General features: G+C 36.8%; 1 protein-coding gene across 1 annotated transcript in view; it reads right to left on the bottom strand.

Annotated features, from left to right (window-relative positions):
• CDKAL1 (CDK5 regulatory subunit associated protein 1 like 1) overlaps nt 1-19,885 on the bottom strand; it is a 635,724-nt gene that overhangs the window by 511,554 nt on the left and 104,285 nt on the right. Inside the window, 1 exon segment of the mRNA NM_001284447.1 lies at nt 17,257-17,341. Within this exon segment, the coding sequence (NP_001271376.1) occupies nt 17,257-17,341 (85 nt within the window).

The raw sequence follows: 19,885 nt of genomic DNA, 5'->3' as shown, positions 1-19,885 counted from the left end.
GTATTATATATGAGTCACTGAAACCATAAGCATAGTCAGAAAGGTAACTGAAAACCTGGGAAAACATGTCTGTGACATATATTACAGGCAAATATCTGTAATACATAAAAAAAACTTATAAAAACTGAGACAGCTGATAAAAAATAAGAAAAAGACACAATGAACAAAGATCTAAAAATGGCCCAACAAGAGGAAGAGGGAAATGAAAGCGATAACTCTGACACACCATGCACCCTGACTGAATGGTGGAATTATAAAACATCAAGGGACAATACTCTGTTTGAGGGGCCATGGAAATGTCCAATTCTCACAACTGTCAATTAAGAATGCAAATTAGCACAGCCCTTTTGGAGAGTATTTTGGTAAGATCTCTATATGCACTTGCCTTTTAACCTAGCAGTCTCCACTCTAGAAACGTATCCTGAAGACACACTTCCAACAATATAAAAATCTATGTGCCAAAGTTTACTTACTGCAGCACTTTGGAATCATAAAATAACAGAAACAACCTAAATGTCCACACATAAGAAAGCAGTAGAATAAACCCTGATATGGCTCCAGTGGAGTGCTGTGCAGCCATATGAAAGAATGAGGATGGTCTCTTACCACCTGATAAAAAGCTCCTAGGCTATATTACAGAATAAAAGAGTATCTAGAATATGCTATCAGTTAAGTAAAAAACAAAGGGAAATTTTTAAAAATTACAGAATTTGGGCCATAAACCCATGGAATAAATAACCCTGAATCCATACTGATATAAATAATTGAAAAAAATAAATAAATAAATAAATAAATAAATAAATAAATAAATAAATAAATAAATAATTGAATAAACAAGTAGGGAGAAAAAAGCAGTTCTTCATAGTAAAATTCTAATTAATAAATATAAAAGGCATGATAGAAATAGGAAAATCACAACATGACTTGTGCTTGTATGTAGAAAAAAAGGAAGAATAAGCCAGAAGCTTCTGGGGATGGAGGTGAGGAGGATGGTAAGAACAGTAATGGGGAGGGTGGGAAGGATGACAGGACACTGATCCTTCAATAAAATACTTAACATAGTTCTGACTTTGAAAACCATGCTAATGTTTTACATCCTCATAAAAAAATAAAATAAAATAAAATAAAACCAGGCAGGAAGTGGGCAGAATCCATAATGGAATAGAAGTGGCTTCAAATTAACTTAATTGAATCACAAATTAATGACATAACCACATTCAATCTAACTTTGGAAAGCAACATTTGGGTTGTCTAAGATTAAAGACAAAAAAAACTTAAACATTATGTTCTAGTTAGTAAAATGTCTTTTTCACAGTAGGATGGGTTACTAATTCCTAAACTACTCTATATGCTTAATAGATTGAACAAATAACATGTATGTGGTGGGAAATGAGAGGTGTGTTTTCCGCTACTATAGAATGGAGTTACATATGAGAAAGGAGGGAAAGTTAGAAATAAATCCCATGCAATTGAAATAGAATCAGAGAGAGTAATATGACCTCATGCATTTTAATACCTACAGATATGTGTGTGTATGTGTATATATATATGTGTATATATATATATTTCCAGATATAAATGTGTGTGTATATGTGTGTGTGTGTGTGTATATATATATATATTTCCTAACTCTGTCCACTAACATTTCCTAACTTTGTCCACTAACATTGCCTAGAAGCAATGACATCCCAGTAGCAAAGAACAGACAAGTGCTCAGACTGGGTGTCTTTATACCATTCACCAATGAAAGGAACCAGGCTCCTTGGAGAAATGGCTCAATCCAGGACTGAAGCAAGGAGAGAACAAGATGAGTCTGGACTATCTTAAGCCCAAAAAGGAGTCAACCTAAAGGAGTCTCCACTGGTCAATTCAAGAACACTCTGAGCAATAAAACAATAATAGTATGGGATTATTATGCTCCACAGAATAAGTAAGTAATTTGACTCTATAATGAAATAAATAAATAAGAGTCCACTCTCTTCCTTACAGCAAGATTCCAATTAATTAATGTAGGGAGCATGATGGAAATAGAAAAATCACCACTGGATAATTACTACAGTATTAATTGTAGAAGGCAAGAATAATCAATGGCAAAATTTTATGGTAAAAGCATGATGAGAAACATTATTTGCATAATCCCGAAGTATCACCAAATACTTTTTAATTCCAAAGGGGCAGATAGTAACTTTACAGTGGAGAAAGCCAAAAGCCACTAAATGAACTAAATTTAACACTTGTTACTGTATGTTAAAGTTAGCTATAAAGGGATGTTACAACACCCAGAATCTCCTTGGTATGAGTGACCTACTGAGGACACGTATCTATCACTCCTGTAGGCTTGATAAAATGCACAAATGAAGCTAATCATGAGGAAATGCCAGAAAAGCTCTAATTAGGTAACACTTTACAACATAACTGACCACTAGTCTCCAAAAAGTGTCAGTCATAAAAGACAGACAGACTGAGAAACTGTTCCAGATTGAACGAGACTGGCATGACAATTAAATACAATATGAGACCAAAATGGGAACCAGAACTAGAAAAAAAGACAACAGGTAAGATCTGTATAAGCACCTGGGTGGCTCAGGTCATGATCCCGGGGTCCTGGGATAGAGCCCCTCATCAGGCTCCCTGCTCAGTAGGGAGTCTGCTTCTCCCTCTCCCCTTGCTTATGCTCTCCCTCACTATTTCTCTCTCTCTTTTTCTCAAATAAATAAATAAAATCCTTTAAAAAATCCCTATAATAGTTAATTGTATCAAATTAATATTAATTTCTTGCTTTGTTAACTGCATTATGGTAATGTAAGATACCTGAATATTACAGAAGTGGAGTGAGAGGTGTATCGGAAGTCTTTGCACTACTTCTGCCATCTTTTCTGTAGTATGATATTATTTCAAGATGCAAGTTAAAAAAAATGTTAAGGCTGTATAAAGTCCCAGTCAAAACATGTTCATAGACAATATTTATAATAGCTTATTATTAGAAAAAAACTAAATGTCCATCAGAAGGTAAGTGGTTAAAAAAAAAAAAAGAAGGTAAGTGGTTAAATAAAATATCATGTACATAAAACAGAACCCTATTTCTATGAATCCATGAATCCAAGAATAAGTAAGGAAGCTTTAAATCCATAAATGAAAGGATAAGGAAGCTTTATTTATACCTCCATGGAATTATTCCAGGATATACAGTTGAAGGAAGGGAGGAAGAACAGAGAGAGAGGACAGAACATGGAAGGGGTGTGGAGAGTGGAGGAGTAAGAGCTGTTGTAGCACTCTGTGTTGCTATAAACAATAATGCAATCGGTGATTATATCCCTATCCTTACAGACAAGTCTTTTCCTATCTGTAGGGGAGACAGTCATAAAACACAGAATTCCTCAATTAAGTGGCATATTTTCTTATCAAACAATTACTTTCCCAAAAGATGGTAGTAATTCAAATATATTTGAATGTGCTGGCAGTGTATCAGAGTAACATTTACCCACAATCTTAGAGGCACAGGATCTCCTGGGAAAAAAAAATCTAATATACTCAGCAAAATACAGTATCCCATTTTAATTTGTATTTCTCTGACCATCAGTAAAGATGGAACTCTTACTGGACATCTTAGTGCACATCTGTCCACTAAGTGGCACTTGCAGTCTCCAAATGCACTGGTCTGTCCTATACAAAGACTTCTTCACAACCTGAATAAGTTTTGAATGTCCCAGTGAACATTCATGTAGGTAAAAAATACATTTGCAATATCTAGAATCTAACTATATTTCATATATAAACACAAGGCATTTTCTTAAACAGTTTAGGGAACCCAAATTATATGAAAATGGGCGGTGGGGGAATCACACTTCACTGCACTGAGAACTTTACCAAAAGCTGTTATCTAAAAAAAAAAAGAAAGAAAGAAAGAAAGAAAGAAAAAGAAAGCCTGCCTGACAGGTTCAGAAATACTGCCATTGGGTTTTAGGAGAGGAAATATTTCCCTCATTCCTGGTCTTTGACCTTACTCTCTTCCACTAGGAATACAGAAAGGGCTCCTCTTCTAATGCCCCTACACAATGAAGTTTCTTCCCAAGACCCACTGTCTCACCCACGTCAGCATTCTCCTCAGACATCCAGTTCTAACGCTCAACCACTTACCTGAAATCAAGTGGGCAGTAGGAAGGATAATGAGGGGAAAAGAAATATACACTCAAAATGCCATGTGCCCAAGTTTTGCTCAATGAATACCCATCAGGTCTATTTTAATTATTTTTTTTAAGATTTTATTTATTTATTCATCAGAAACACAGAGGAGAGAGAGGCAGAGACACAGGCAGAGGGAGAAGCAGGCTCCACGCAGGGAGCTGGACGTGGGACTCAATCCCAGGTCACCAGGATCACGCCCTGGGCTGAAGGTGGAGCTAAACCGCTGAGCCACCCGGGCCGCCCTATTTTAATTTTTAATTTTAATTTTAATTTTAATTTTTTTAATTAATACCATTTTAAAGTTTACTTTATCAAGTATACCAAAATCTTTGTTAATTATTAAAATGGTAAGAACATCAAAACAATAAATTAATCTATGCTTCAACCATGGATAACCAAAAAAACTATAAAATATGCCAACATTTTCTCATTCAAATTAAAATGTCTTTCTCTTCCATAACTATCATAAAATATTGACATGTGTTTAAGGAAAACATCAAATTAAACTTTTTAGTTTTGACATAAACTTTTCTTATCCGACCCCTTATAAAAGAAAAGAAATTTATGAGCTAGAAAACATGTCACTGCCTGGCACAAAGAATGAGCTGTGGATTCTAGAACATGCTGTGAAAGAGATCCTTGACATACACATTAATTTGTACTTTCCCAGAACAGTTTCTATCATGTGATTCTCCCAGTTTTCTTTCTCGATGCATCTACACTGAGAAAGCAGACAAGCGTTTACACACATATTCAACAAAAGAAGAAAAACACTGAAGAATGGGTCATTAGAACATAAATTTGTCTGGGTGGTTCATAACAATGGTTTAACAGTGTATCTCTGCAGGGACACAAAAAGACACTGTTGCTGAATGTTCCGGGTGCATTTCAGGGTGTGAATTTGATCTTAACTTAACCTTAACCTTAACTTTCCTCTAATAATATCCACTGGCACCAACCTACAAAAAATCTACAGCAGGTTTTATAGGACTCTTCCCATTGGTTAGATTTTTAATGGTTACTTCTAATTCTCCATTTTTTTCACATTAGATGTACAATACTAAATTTCTATTTTAGTGAAAAGCAGCATTGTTCTCAGCTGAAACAAACTTTTCAGAATTATATAAAATACTGCTTTCTAACATTTAATTACAGAATGAATTTAAGTCTCAACCTGTCTTCCAACTGGACATTGAATTCTACGCTATTCAATTTTAAACTTTATTTTTGTTTTCTATCTAAATTCTTTAAAAATTTGTAGTTTCTAAGCCAGGTTCATAAATTATTGTATCACAAAACTGAATCATAGCAAAGACGAAACACCTTCCTTATAGGTTCCATTTCAAATAATGCTAACTGCAGGTCTAAAGAGCAGAAAGTATTTGAAAATCCCAACTCCTTAATATTACCATCATTGTTAGTAATAGTAGTATTACTGTGTGAAATATCTAAGCCATAAGCTCTTCCTGTATATTTTGTTATTACTTCATCAGAGTCAGATCAAGGTAACCAAAGAGAAAAAGTTCTCAAGTGGCGCCTATGTTATTTCTTAAATGTTCTTAAAAAAGAAAACAGGAGAAAGAAGCATCATTTGTCTAAAAGTATATTGAGAACCTAATCCAATACATGGATCATGACAAATAAGAAACGAAATATGTATTTTGTCCCCAAAGTTTACAATCTATAGCAAAGACATCAAGTTAGCCCCAGATAAAGTTCTCCCTTTCTTCCTTACCAAAAGAACCTCAATTCTGTTAGAAGCAACAATGTGACTAATCTGAAACAAAAATACATCTCCTAACTTCCCTTATAGAATAGTCATATGATATGGTTCCACAGCCACTGGGATATAGGCATACAGTTTTGAGTGGGACTTCCTATAGAGCCCCTTTAAAGGAGAGACAAAGTCAAGGGGCACTGTCCCATCTGGTACTTCCTCCTTTTTAGAAAATATACACAATGGCTAGAGGGTAACATTCACTTTACACCATAACAGAAAGATCAATAACATGGCAAAGACTTAGCATGCACATCCCTGAACTGGTAAACCAAAGCCAGCAACTTCCTAACTATAAATTTGGGTCATATAAGAAAAATAAATCCCCCACCTTATTTAAGCCTCTACTTTTTGAGCTTTCTAGGACATGCAGCCTAACCTAATTTCTAAATGATGCAATCTAATAGAAAGCAGGGAAACAGAAAAATTTCTATGAAAAACTATAGAGGAAGACACTTGTTCTGACAGAGGCAGGTGATGGTAGGGGCAGAAGAATAAACATACAGAGAAAGCAAACATATACTTGGCTCATTCACGAGTTCAACCATCATGGTCAACCGCTGTTACTTAGGTGCCAGGATACAGATAAAAGACATAGTCACTGCCACTCAGGAACTTTGAAATGGCATAAAGAGATGGCTAAATACAGGGTTATTTATGTGGGGCAGCCACACATAGCCATGCCGGATTGTGTCTACAAGCACTGCCATCTTTTTCTAACACCCACAAAGGTGCTATCTAGTCAGCAAAGCCTTAAGGACTGACCTCAGCCCTTGAGCTATAAAAACAGTCATAGAAATAAACATAGGGTACTTTGAATAGGATTTGCCTCCACAGATAAGGCTATTCGCCAACAGTACAGTTGCATTTTACCTGTGGATTCTGTTTATCTTTCACAGCCACACTATCCAATTTTCCATGATCACAACCATGCCTTAATGTGGTCCAAAATCCAAGAAACCCTTTAAATTGGCCCAGAGAACACCTAAACCTAAGTGCATCATCAGCAAGGAACAGAAACAGTAAACATATAATAATATCTTGGTTATCACTGTCTGTAGGTTTAAAGGTCAGTAGGTTTTTTTAATTCATTTATTATCAGTTATTAAACAATGCCCCTGAGTGACTAAAAATTAAAAAGATTATGTTTCTTGCACTTAGAGCATACAATAAGGGGAGAAAAAAAACACAAGAGTCTTTTTCTCTGTTGTATAAACATACACATCAAGAATAAGTAGAATGTCTTTGAAACCAAAACAATAGGAAATCACTTTTGGCTGAAAGCACAGGCTCAGATCATGTTCATTTCTTCTTTAATCCTGCTAAAGCAAGTTTCTGCATGCTTTCTGGGGCCTCCACCTACAGAGTCGTTAGGACAACAGCCAACACATATATTTAATTACGTAAGTATTCAACACTATCAGCCAGCTGTTGCCAGTACATAATACACTGACCTCTTTCACTTACTCTCTTGCTTAAAATTGCAAAACAAAGCAACTGTTGATGTAACAGTAATCATGAAATATGCAAAATACTGCTCACCAAAAAGATTTTAGATAACTGCAAAACTCAGTTTTGCATTTTAAGATGACTTTACCACATCTGAACTTTTTCTGTTCCTGATTTGAAAAATAAGTTACTAATCCTTCAACTGTTAATTTAACTATTCCCTCACTTTGTTTAAATCCATCAGAAGTTCAACCCCAAAATACATTTTCTCCTTTATTTCCCATCAAGTTTCTCAATGGGATGCACCACATAATAATCTCCCGATACTACCACTCATCTCCATGTTCTCCCTCAGTTAGGAGGCAAGCTACCTAAAGCCTGTAACAAGGAACTGGTCAAAATCTGCTCTGAACTTTATAACTCTCATCCTTCACTTTAGGAATCAACAGAGAGTTCTTCATTCATGTTTCCAGAAAGCGTGTTCCTCCAAAACCTCAGACTAGCTGATGGGGGAAAAAAATTACAAAGTCCTTGCAACAACAGAAAACAGACTAAAAAGAACCATGCCTTAAGACTTGAATAATATGAACTCACACATGGTATGATGGTAAGACCTAACTTGTAAACAACTCCAGAGAAATATGGTCTTCAACAGTATCACTGTCTGCATAGATCTATTTGGCTTCTTCACAATTATCCTTTCTCAAGGTAACCTTACCAGCGCTTCTGCTTCCTACCCTGCAACAGCCATGTTGATTTTTTTAAATTTGATGGTTTACCTGATGTTTTTTGAAACTAAACAATATAACACCCAAATGTAAAATAAATGCTATGATATTAATATAGCTACAGTATATAATTTATACACTTAACATAGAATAATACATTAATGATGACATGCTTATGTACAGATAGAACAATGCTAAACTCACTTCCCCAAAAAAGGAGGATCAGTTCAACCTAACTGTACAAACATGTGCTGAGTAATTATAATTGTGTATCAAACACAAAGCCAAACACTACCAGGTTTTTATCTACACCTTTCTTTTCTATCCTCTGACGCAAGATGAGATGCTTCAATTGTGTCAAGGGTCAAGGTCCTAAAGCTGGCCCAGCTTGCTTAGTTTGGCAGGGAGAACAAGGTCTTGCCATTCACAGCTGGACTTCTGCCAGCCTGACCAAGTGACCAGGAAGGGACAAGGATTCCTACCCTACAATCCTGCAATTGCACAACTAAGTATTTACAAAAAGGATAGAAAACTACTGATTCGAAGGGATACATGCACCCTGATGTTTACAGCAGCATTATCAACAGCCAAATTATGGAAAGAGCCCAAATGTCCATCAACTGATGAATAAAGAAGATGTGATATATATATATCATATGTACATATATATATCATATGTACATATATATATGTACACATACACACGTGCACGCACACACACACACCATACATACAATGGAATATTAGTCATCAAAAGAGGATGAAATCTGGCCATTTGCAATGATGTGGATAGAGCTAGAGTGCATTACACTAAGCGAAATAAGTCAGTTGGAGAAAGACAAATACCATATGATTCCACTCATATATGGAATTTAAGAAACAAGACAAATGAACTTGGTGGGAGGGGGGCACAGAGAGAAAGGCAAACCATAAAACAGTCTCTTAACTACAGAGAACAAACTGAGGGTTGCTGGGGGGAGGTGGGAGGAATGGGTTAAATGCATGATGGGGATTAAGGATGGTGATGAGCACTGGTTGCTGCATGTAAGTAATGAATCAGTGAATTCTACTCCTGACACTAATATTACATTATATGTTAACTAATTGGACTTTAAATAAAAACTCAAAAAAAAAAAAAACTCAAAAAACAAAACAAACAAACAAAAAAAAACATTTCTTACCCCCTTTACATCTTCCCTCTAGAAAGAAAATGCAGAGTACCAATGACAAATACAAGCTTCTTACCTCATTTAGGACATGAGCCAGGTTTCTTCCTAGTTTACAGGTAAAACATAAAAAGGAAACAGCATGACTTCTTAAAAAGAGGGTCCCTTAACATGACATCTGAAAATTAGAATATTGTCTCTCCTCTCTGCAAATATACAGGCTATCTCTGTCGGGGGATTCACAGGGGCCTTCAGGGACCATTCTCGGAAGAGTTGACAAGCAGTCTATTAATGGTTTCTGTTTCCCAAGAAAAAGATCATTATTACACAGTAGAGTCAGAGGGTCACAAACTGCACAGAGAAGAATTTTCCTGAGGTCAGTAACCTGACCTCAAGGCTCGCAATCTAGTAGAATGCCAAATATGTAAACAAACAATAAAATGTAATATTCAACAATAGATGTTTGTATGGGATTAAGAAGTAGCAGAGAATAGAGAGTGATTAACTCCGCAGACCTTGGAGGTAAGGGGTGGGAATTAGAAGGGAGATGACCTTACAGACTTATCCCTGTGTGGGTATAAGTGCCACACTTGCACACATGCACAAATTTAGGAGAAAGGGGAGCATATTCCAGGGGAAAGGAAGGGTATATAAAACACAAAATCATATAATGCAAAGAGAAGAAGAATTCCATGAAAGAGTGGCAAGAAAAGTTAGAGAGGGAGGCAAGAAAGAAATTTTTAAAGAAGACCTTGTTATGCTGAGAAATCTTATCTTCATTCTGCGCCTGGGAAGGAACCATGGCAGGGTGTGAAGGAGAGCAAAGCGTGGAGGGGCACAGAAAAGAAGCTGAGAGCAAGCTCAAGTTCTACCGCAAAATTAAGAAGAGACAATGGGTATCATACCTGCAGCATTAAGGACCAGAATGGAGGGAAAGGATTATACTCAAAAGACATGTGTCTAGGGCAGCCCGGGTAGCTCAGCGGTTTAGCGCCACCTTCGGCCCAGGGTGTGATCCTGAAGTTCCAGGATCAACTCCCACATTGGGCTTCCTGAATGGAGCCTGCTTCTCCCTCTGCCTGTGTCTCTGCCTCTCTCCCTCTCTGTGTCTCTCATGAATAAATAAATAAAATCTTTAAAAAAAAAAAAAAAAAAGACGTGTTTAGTTCATGGCAGCCCAAGGAAAAATGAGAACACAGCACTTCACTGCAAGTTCCAAGAGGAATATTTATTACCACCTAAGACATAAAGAACTAATAACAACGAGCAAAAGAAAAGAGGGTGAAGAGGGGTCAAAGAGAGGAAGGAAGGAAAAGATATTTTCAAAGTAATCAAAGAAAACTCAGAGACTATCTGGAAGACGGCAGTGCAAGCAAACAGCCAAGGCAACAGGCGAGAGGACGTGATGGCTGGGTAAAGGGTGAGGTGCCTAACACAGGGGTTCCCAATGACCGGGGGTGCCCCTGAGTCATCTAAATACAGAAGTCCAGGAAGCAGTAGGATACAGGGGTCTGGATCCTGGATGGGAAGATAGGGGTCAGAAATAGAGATGTGTGACTCATCAGCACCCAGTATCTAAACAAGTGAAGGAGATGAAAAAATAACAGTAGGAGGAAACAAAGTCGTTCAGCACAGCGCTGTTCTGAGACCCACACCTGGTGTAAGACACATACGCAGCCCAACTGCATATTCTGAATGCAATATTCTAAATTAGCATTCCCTATGGAGGGAAGCTTTCTGGTTAGCAGAGAAAACTGAAGCAAGGAGGCTGTGAGGGGACTCAGATGGCTGCCCCGGACAGTTTACACAAGGACCTAAAACTGACAATGAACCAAAGCCATCTCATACAACTAGAATACCCAAAATCAAAACATCTAAGCTTAAAAAAAAAATCAACAACGTACAGTATTAAAAGCTAAGTTTAGCAGAACAGCTTGTGTTATCTGTCCAGTATTCTGCAAAAGGCCAAAACTAAAGCTTACTCTTATTTTTCTCTTCCAGTGCCAATTATTTTTATTTGAAAAGGAAAATGATCACCTGATTACTAGTGAATCCAGGTTAATAACAGAATCAGCAGAGGTTTTTGTTTCCTTATAAGCTGGATAATTACTAACCAAAAGGCCAAGCACTTCTCTGGTCTTAATGTTAGCTTTTTTGAAAACATTTCACATATTCAAGTTGAAACAATACTGTGCTACCTCCCCAATCTTTATTCACAATGAAGACCCCAAGTTAAATCTACATAAAGCAAAAACATAATTTCATAGTAAGAATGACCAATAACTTCTATGTTCTATCAACAGAATGTATATAAGGAGCTCTCCTACAGACAAAAGATGTTATATAAAGCAAACAGTCTCTGTCTCAACACAAACCTTTCTTCTCTGTTCACTCCTCCTTATATTCTAATTGTTCTTTCAAGTAATTCCACTCAGATGTCTAAACCATCCCTTCAACATGACCATTTGTTTCTAGAGGAAAGGTGGTTCAAAGAACTAGTGACTCTTGTCTATCCACTATCGGTATGGCTACACCGCACTGCCCGTTTGGGTTAATAATGCACAAGGTCAAACAGAGGTTGACAGTCCATGATCAAAGCAAGCTGGCTATTCTTTCTGTCATTTATATAGAACACACAAGATGTGTTTATTTTCACCAGCCTCTGAATGACCTCCTTTAGGTGGCACAGAAAAGATCCCACATTTCTATAAAGCATTAACCAAAGGAGTTCTCTTATTTGATACTCTCATTAAGAGCAAATTTTATTTTTTGAAACTTTTGATCTTTTTCATTTATTCAAGAGCCCCTCAAGTTAAAGGCCATATTGTCTAAATCAAATTGGTGTAATGAATAAAACAAGGACAGGGTAACTAGCAAATGCTCAAGAAGAAAGAGTATACATTCAATAGGCTGCCATCACAAAATATGGGGCTCATTAGCGATTTTTTTCAAAATTAGCAAAGGCAACAGCATTTGAGATTTCAAAGTTCAAAAGGCAGCCCCTCCCCCCCCAAAATCACTCAACTCCATTTTTGCTACTTAAAACTCCTACTCTTTTATCAATCTGAATACTAGTAATACAAACACTGTAATACCCCCTCATAATTAAATCAACTAGAAGAGAGCCAATATAAAGTATGTAGCAAAAAAAAAAAAAAAGTATGTAGCAGTACAGCCTACAGATTAATACAGATGGCCATTTTCATATCAGGTACATTACCTTGCCCAGATTAGGGAATTACTTAAAGGTTAAACATTTTCTCATCAGCACTAGTTTATAAAATGAAGACTTTCAAATAATTTTAAACCAATATTCTCTCTGACCAACATTAAATAACACTCCCTACAATACTGTATATGGTGTAAAGTTTCACCACCACCACCACGGGGTGGGGAGGGGGGAGGGAGTTATCAGTCCATGTCTGTCTTGTCAGGATTTCACAATTCATGGATCTCAATCAATGAGATCAATGATTCATGAACCTTAATATTAATGGTATTAATCAAATAAAAGACAGTAAATCCCTTAGAGTTATCTTTCTTCACTCCTGTTAAAATGAGATGACTAAGTGCGTGGTGGCTTGAGAGATAAAAATGAGGTGATAAGTAATTAAAGACAAACAATTATTAAATACCAGAAATACACTGGAAAGGGCACAAAAGGAGGAGATTAGAAATGATGACACTCAGAAATAAGTGGCAAGTTAAGCCATCATTATTTGTACGAGATCTAAGTTAAAAAAAAATAGACCTCAGCTCATCTTTGTGAATCTCTGAATTTGAACATAAGGGATTAAGCGAAGCAGAAAAAGGAGAAGGGAAACAGTCCATCAGACTCTCCCTCAATGTAAATGCTGTCCCACGATCATTTAAAAAAAAAAAAAGTGAGAGAGGAGACTGAAGGGAAAGGATGTTGCATGACTTAAGGTAAACTAGAGTTTATGAACTCTCCATCTTCATTTTTCTTCATGAAGGGATGGTGATGACAAGGGAGAAGGCATCCAGATGTATACAGGTCGCTTGAATTTGACATCTTCTCAGTGTTAATTGTTATTTGTGTCTTTTACCAGATTATATTTATTCTGGAAATAAATCAAATGCTAGCATAGGTGTTCTGTTAAACAAGAACTAATTCTGACTATCAAAAGCCTTCAAAATCATTTTTTAAAAAAATTTAATCACCTGTAATACTGTTTTTACATTTCCTTTCAATCAAGCATAAGAGTGCATTAAAGGAAACTATGCTTGCTACCACCAACTTTACAATATTCAAATGACAATTTTCTTATGGGATTACTGCATTTAATCATTCAAACACCATATCATTACTGAGAACCACATTCACTCATGGTTTATGTAGATAACAAAACCCAATGACATAAATTATATCTGAGTTTTTAAATAAACTTTCAGAAACAGTCTAGCAGCACAGCCATTAGTTATACTACAAAATTGAGAATCACAGAAACTAAATTCTCTGGACTCTGTACTAAGAGGGTATCAGCAACATGAAAATATCTTTACATCTTATCTACCTTTCCTAGAGGGAAAGAGTAGATACCCTGGGGACATGAGAGACTTCTCATAAAATGGAAGGCATTCTTTGAAAATGAGCAGCTTCTGTAACAACAACAACAACAACAACAACAACAACTCCTCCTCCTCACCACAACTCAACTCCCCTGTGCCACCCCACATCACTGCCACCCTCTTCTGCTTCCCACCATGGTACAAGTAAGAACTCTTCTCTGCTCCTTCTGTGGTTTCTGAGTTGAGGATGCCATCACATGCAACCATCACTTCTATGCAAAAAACATAAAATCTCTATCTTTTAGTGTTGGTCTCTGATAACTACTTACCTGACAGCTTTACTTAGGAAGCACAGTAATAAAATCATTAAACACAGTGACTCTGGTCAGACTGCCTAGGTTAAAATCCCAACTCTACCACTTTTTAATTGAACAGCCTTAGAGAACTTCCTCTGAAAAACAGATGCCGCTTCATCTGTAAAGCAGAATAAAACTATAACCTACGATTCAGTGAGACTGCAAGAGTTCAGCAAGGGGAGATCCAACTGAAGTAAAGCATTTTGAACAGTGCCTAACACATGGAAGGCACTAGATGAGGATCAAACACGATCATCATTAGAGTATTTAGCCTCGATTTCAAATAATGGCCAGCACAAAATCAAAACACTTCTTCCCTCTAACTGAACTCCCTGTCGGTCATGCCCTACTACATTCTACCCATGGGTCTCAAAGTCATACTCAACAATTTTGAAAGTATAAAGAACTCTTCCTTCTTAAGTCGATTCCTTCCTTCCAAATTTGAGTGCCTCCATGTGAGATGAGGCCACCAGCTTCTGAACTACTATAACTCTCTCCTGGTATGGGCCCCTGAGCTATATACTCTTTCTTGTGCCCAGCCACCCTTCGTACTGTTGCAGGAATTAATCCTGAGAGACCAAGGGAGCAAACATGGCTAGAAAATGGGTATTTCTTTTAAATTACCTTGTACAGAAGTATAACAATGAAAAAAAAAAATTCTACACGGGTAAAAGGAGGACAGATTTTTTTTTAAATAATAATATATAGTACTGGAACAATGTGGTTGTCCCTACATTGTTAAGGGAAAAGAGCTGAAATGTACAGATGCTATATGAAGAAATTATACATTCCTAGAGAGTCAAAGAAGACCTAAATATCTTAATTTATGGACTGGAAAACTCAAAATGAAGAGAGATGCCAATTCTCTCCTCAAAGTCATCAAGAGATTCAATGTCATCACAATCAGAATCACAACAGTATTTTCCTTGTTGAACTCGGAAACTGATATTAAATTTATATGGAAAGACAAAGGGCCAAGAAAAGCCAAGACACTCTTGATATCTAACAAATATCTCAACTTAATATGAATCTATATTAATCACTCACTGTGTAGAATTGTGCCAGAATAAGGAAAGAGGTCAATGGAACCATACAGGGAGCCCAGGGACAGAACCAAACATTTATAGACACTCAACATGACAGACTGGGTAATACACAGACAAAAGAAGAATGGATTTTTTAAAAACAATAAATGATAGTGTCTAAATGGAAAAAAAATGAAATAAAATTGGACCTCCTTCCTGGTATCAAACAAAAATTAACTGTACCTGTATTATAAACTTAATGTAAGAAGTAAAAACCATGAGACACTTAGAAGACAATACTGGAGAATATCTTAACTTCAAGGAAGAAAGACTTCTTAAATATAAAAGCACAGGCCCAAAAGAAAAAAAAATTTAAGCGAAAATTTCTCTTCATCATAAGATACCATTAAAGAAAGTGAAAAGATAAGCCATAATTGACGCTTGCACCATGTATAACATGGAAAGATTAGTAAATAGCATACATATAATATGAAAGACCCATATAATAAAATATACAAATAAAGACAAATAAAGGATATAAATAGTAAAAAGACAGCAGGAAAAATATTTAAAACACCATTTCACAAAAAAGAGAAGTCCAAATGCCCACTAAACATATAAAAAGATGTTCAGCATCATTAGGAATCATGGAAATGCAAATGAAAACCACCATGGAATATCAACTCTACTACAAGACTGGCAAAAATTTAGAAGTCTGACTACATGAAGAACTGGCAAGAATGCAGAACAGCTACACACTTCCATTACTTCTGGGAGTAAACACTAGTTCATCCATTCAGGAAAAAGAGTTTGACATTTCTAAAGTCTGAACACACACATACCTGTTATCCAGTAATTCAACTCTGAGGCACATATCCTAAAATAACTCTTGCACATGGACACCAGAGAAGGCATTCAAAATATTCACAGCAGCAGTGTTCACAAAAGCAAAACTCTGGGAAAACTCTATCAGTAATAAGATGACAAACTGATTCAGTGAAATGTAAGAATAGCCAGTTATATCATGTCCATCAAATGGATAAAACTAAAATTCTAATGCTGAAGAAAAAAAGTAAATCTCAGAACACGCACAGCATGAAGTCCAATAAATAAAGTCCAAATCAGGACAAAACTAAAGCATGCATTTTTTAGAGATACTCTTCATAAATGATAAACTTATTAATAAAAGTTAGACAATGACTCACAAAAATCAAGGTAAAGATGACTTCGTGGAGGTGTTTCAGAGACACACGGTGGTTTCTAAAGTCTTGGCAATGTTACATTTCTTACGCTGGGTGGATATACTGGTGTTAAGTTTATTACTATATAAACTGTACAGGTTTCATAAAATTCTGATATACTTCATTTGATGTATTTCACAATAAAACCCACAGGCTGAGCTTGAGTGTGGAGCAAGGAGGAGTCTGGCTGGAAAGGCAAGAAGGACAACAGCTAAAAGAGGGTCCTGGCAGGTTTCACTAAGCAGGAAAAGGCATCAGTGGGGTTAGCTGAGGTTGAAAACACAGAAAAATGAGGACATAACTTATAAAGCGAGGTTTCTGAGAAGGTGATTTAGAGTACATGCGAAAAAGGATCCTTCTTCTCCTTGAACCTGGGAGAACAGTAAGAAGCAAGGACTTACATGACATTCTCCTGCAGTGAACTGTGATTTCCCTGAGAGTGGGTATTATTAGCATCTAGCCTAGTGCTAATGGGCAGGAAGAGAAAAGAGGGAAGGACTGTTTCAAGTCAGCCCAAAGTGTGGACTGGATTCCCTGACAAAATGACATCGTGGATACTCAACAAATACTCAAATCACCTTTAATTAGCTAACGTCACCAATATTCAAGTCACCTATCAGAAAAGTCCACAATAAAGTTTCATTCTTTATCAAATCACGTCAAAACAGTAGAATCTTACCAAGTCCAATTCATACTCTTTTTGATACATACTAAATATTTATATTAGGAAATTTTTTTAAAGTGGATTTCCTGAACTTAACTTCACTTATTTAAAAAAAAAAAAACAACTTCCACTTACTTAATTGAGTTTCTAAAGTGGTCTTCAGCTGGATTTTTTACAGTACAACTATTCAGGAGCCATAAATCTGCCTCTGATGCATTTTCTATAAAGAAACAAATTATAAGAAAGAAATTTCAGTATCACATTTAATCATTCAAAAGTCTCCAAGATCTTCCTCCAACAGCACTGAGATACACAGAAGAGGTGGACAGTCAAGTAAGCACGCAACTGCATTACACTAGCTAAATGCTGTACAACATATGCAAATAGTTGTGAGAAACAAATATAAAAATTTGTAACCTGTACTGTAGCTTTTCACTTAAAATATTTTTTAACAAATAAGCATTTTCTTCCTTTCTTTTCCATACTTGAGAGTATTTTAAAACTTCCAAAAACTAAAGTGGAACTGGCCTAATCTTACTTCTGAATATGCAAATTAGCTGTCCCTTTTAGGACTATATCAATATGTTTTAGGCACAGATGTTATCATATACTGAATATTCTGCAGCTTAAGAAGTTTTTAAAAATAGAATTTGCCTTTGAAAAAGTTAATGATTTACCTCAAAATGAGCCTTTCATTCCTCTCACCGGTTTGATCAAATATTATTATGTATGTGGTCCCCCCATCTTATCTGCAGGGACACATTCCAAGACCCCCAGGGGATTACTGGGTGGCTTAGTGGTTGAGCATATACCTTTGGCTCAGGGCATGATCCCAGGGTCTGGGATAAAGTCCCACATTGGGCTCCCCACAGGAAGCCTGCTTCTCTATCTGTCTATGTCTCTGCCTCTCTCTGTCTCTCATGAATAAATAAATGTTTTTTAAAAAAATACTGAACCCTATATACACTATAGTTTTTTCTACACCTATATATCTGTGATAAAGTTTCATTTATACATTAGGCACAGTAAGAGAATAACAAAAACTGGGATCCCTGGGTGACTTAGTGATTTAGTGCCTGCTTTCAGCCTGGGGCGTGATCCTGGGGTTTGGGGATAGAGTCCCACGTTGGGCTCCCTGCATGGAGTCTGTTTCTCCCTCTGCCTGTGTCTCTGCCTCTCTCTCTGTGTGTCTTTCATGAATAAATATTTTTTTTAAAAAAAGAGAACAACAAAAACTAATAATAAAATAAAACAATTATAACCATATATTGTAATAAAAGTTATGTGAGCGGGTCTCTCTCTCTCTGTAAAAATATCTTATTATATTATGCTCACTCCTCTCCTTATGATGACATGAGATGATAAATGCCTACATAATGAGATGATAGCATGTCTATGTGATGAGATGAAGTGAGGTGAACACACAGGCACTGGGATGCAGCATTAGCCTACTACTTGACCTTCTAACAATATGTCACAGGGAGGATCATCTGCTTCTGGACTGTGATTGACCACGGGTAACTGAAACCGCAGGTAAGGGACGGGATGCTACCACCATACTGTGACAAACTCACTGGCAATGCAATCAATAACTCAAACCCATCAAACCTATGAAAGGACTCTGTAAATGTCTTAAGTGTTTACTGGTTATTCCAATACCTTGTTGCCTAATGGCACGTACACACTGAAACAGGACTATCACAATGAAAAAAAAAAAAAAAACCCAACATTGAAGACCGTAGCACCCTCAATGTTTACTAAGGTAGTAACAGAAGCTAAGGTACAATGACATGAAGAACCAGGAAAACAGAGGTCTGCGTGCACCTTCTCTACCTGGGAAGGGAATTTCAAGGGAAAGCATGACGTCAAAGGGATGGCGAGCACAGCAAGGCTTTTAGTAAATTGATAAAAACATTTTTACCAAACATTTTAGCATAAAAATGATGAAATATTTTTAGAGACAAGAATAAAAAATTCTCAGATCAATTAAAGGCAAGGGAAAGTGCTTATTACTATTTATCCCTCCTAACCCATCTCATTCCTTCCATGTGTATCCTCCTCCCACACCCCATGGTCTAATTTCCCTGCCAACAGTCAGAGGGACCTTTTACTTAAAAAATCCAGCTATGTCACTTCCCTGCTCAAACTCAGAAACAATGGGTACTTACATATTGCCCCTCATTCCCTCCCAATTATTCCCCACAATGACACCCGAAGACATTCCTCTAATATCAATCTTCTGATGACTTCCAGGGTATTCAGGGCCCTTCCAGATCCAGCCAGCTCCCCAGCTTCAATATTAACTTCTCCCTACATTCATCTGTCCCTCCAGCCATACCAAATCCCCTGAAATTCCTAAAGCCTGCACTACTCTGTCTGGCTAGAATATCATTGTTTCCTATCTACCCAACTAACTCCTACTCATTCTTCAGCTGCAGCCTGAGGTCATAGCTGCCTCTTCTCTGCACTCCCATGGTAGACTGTGAACAGACTATTCTAGTACTTTACATCCTGTATTAAAATAATTCATTTTTCCAGCCTGTCTGTATTACTATTTAAGAAATATAGAAGATAATATATTTTTTAAGATTTTATTTATTTGAGAGAGAGAGAGAGCATGAATGGAGAGGCAGAGGTAGAAGCAGACTCCCCACTGAGCAGGGAGCCTGACATGGGGCTCGATCCCAGGACCCCGAGATCATGGCCTGAGCCAAAGGCAAACAACCAACTGAATCACCCAGGTGCGCCTGAAGACAACGTTTTT

Source organism: Canis lupus, chromosome 35 (genome assembly GCF_011100685.1).
Source record: "Canis lupus familiaris isolate Mischka breed German Shepherd chromosome 35, alternate assembly UU_Cfam_GSD_1.0, whole genome shotgun sequence".
In the NCBI taxonomy this organism is placed as follows: Eukaryota; Metazoa; Chordata; class Mammalia; order Carnivora; family Canidae; genus Canis; species Canis lupus.
Note: the sequence above shows the minus strand (reverse complement) of the source record. Positions and strands in the feature narration are given on the sequence as shown.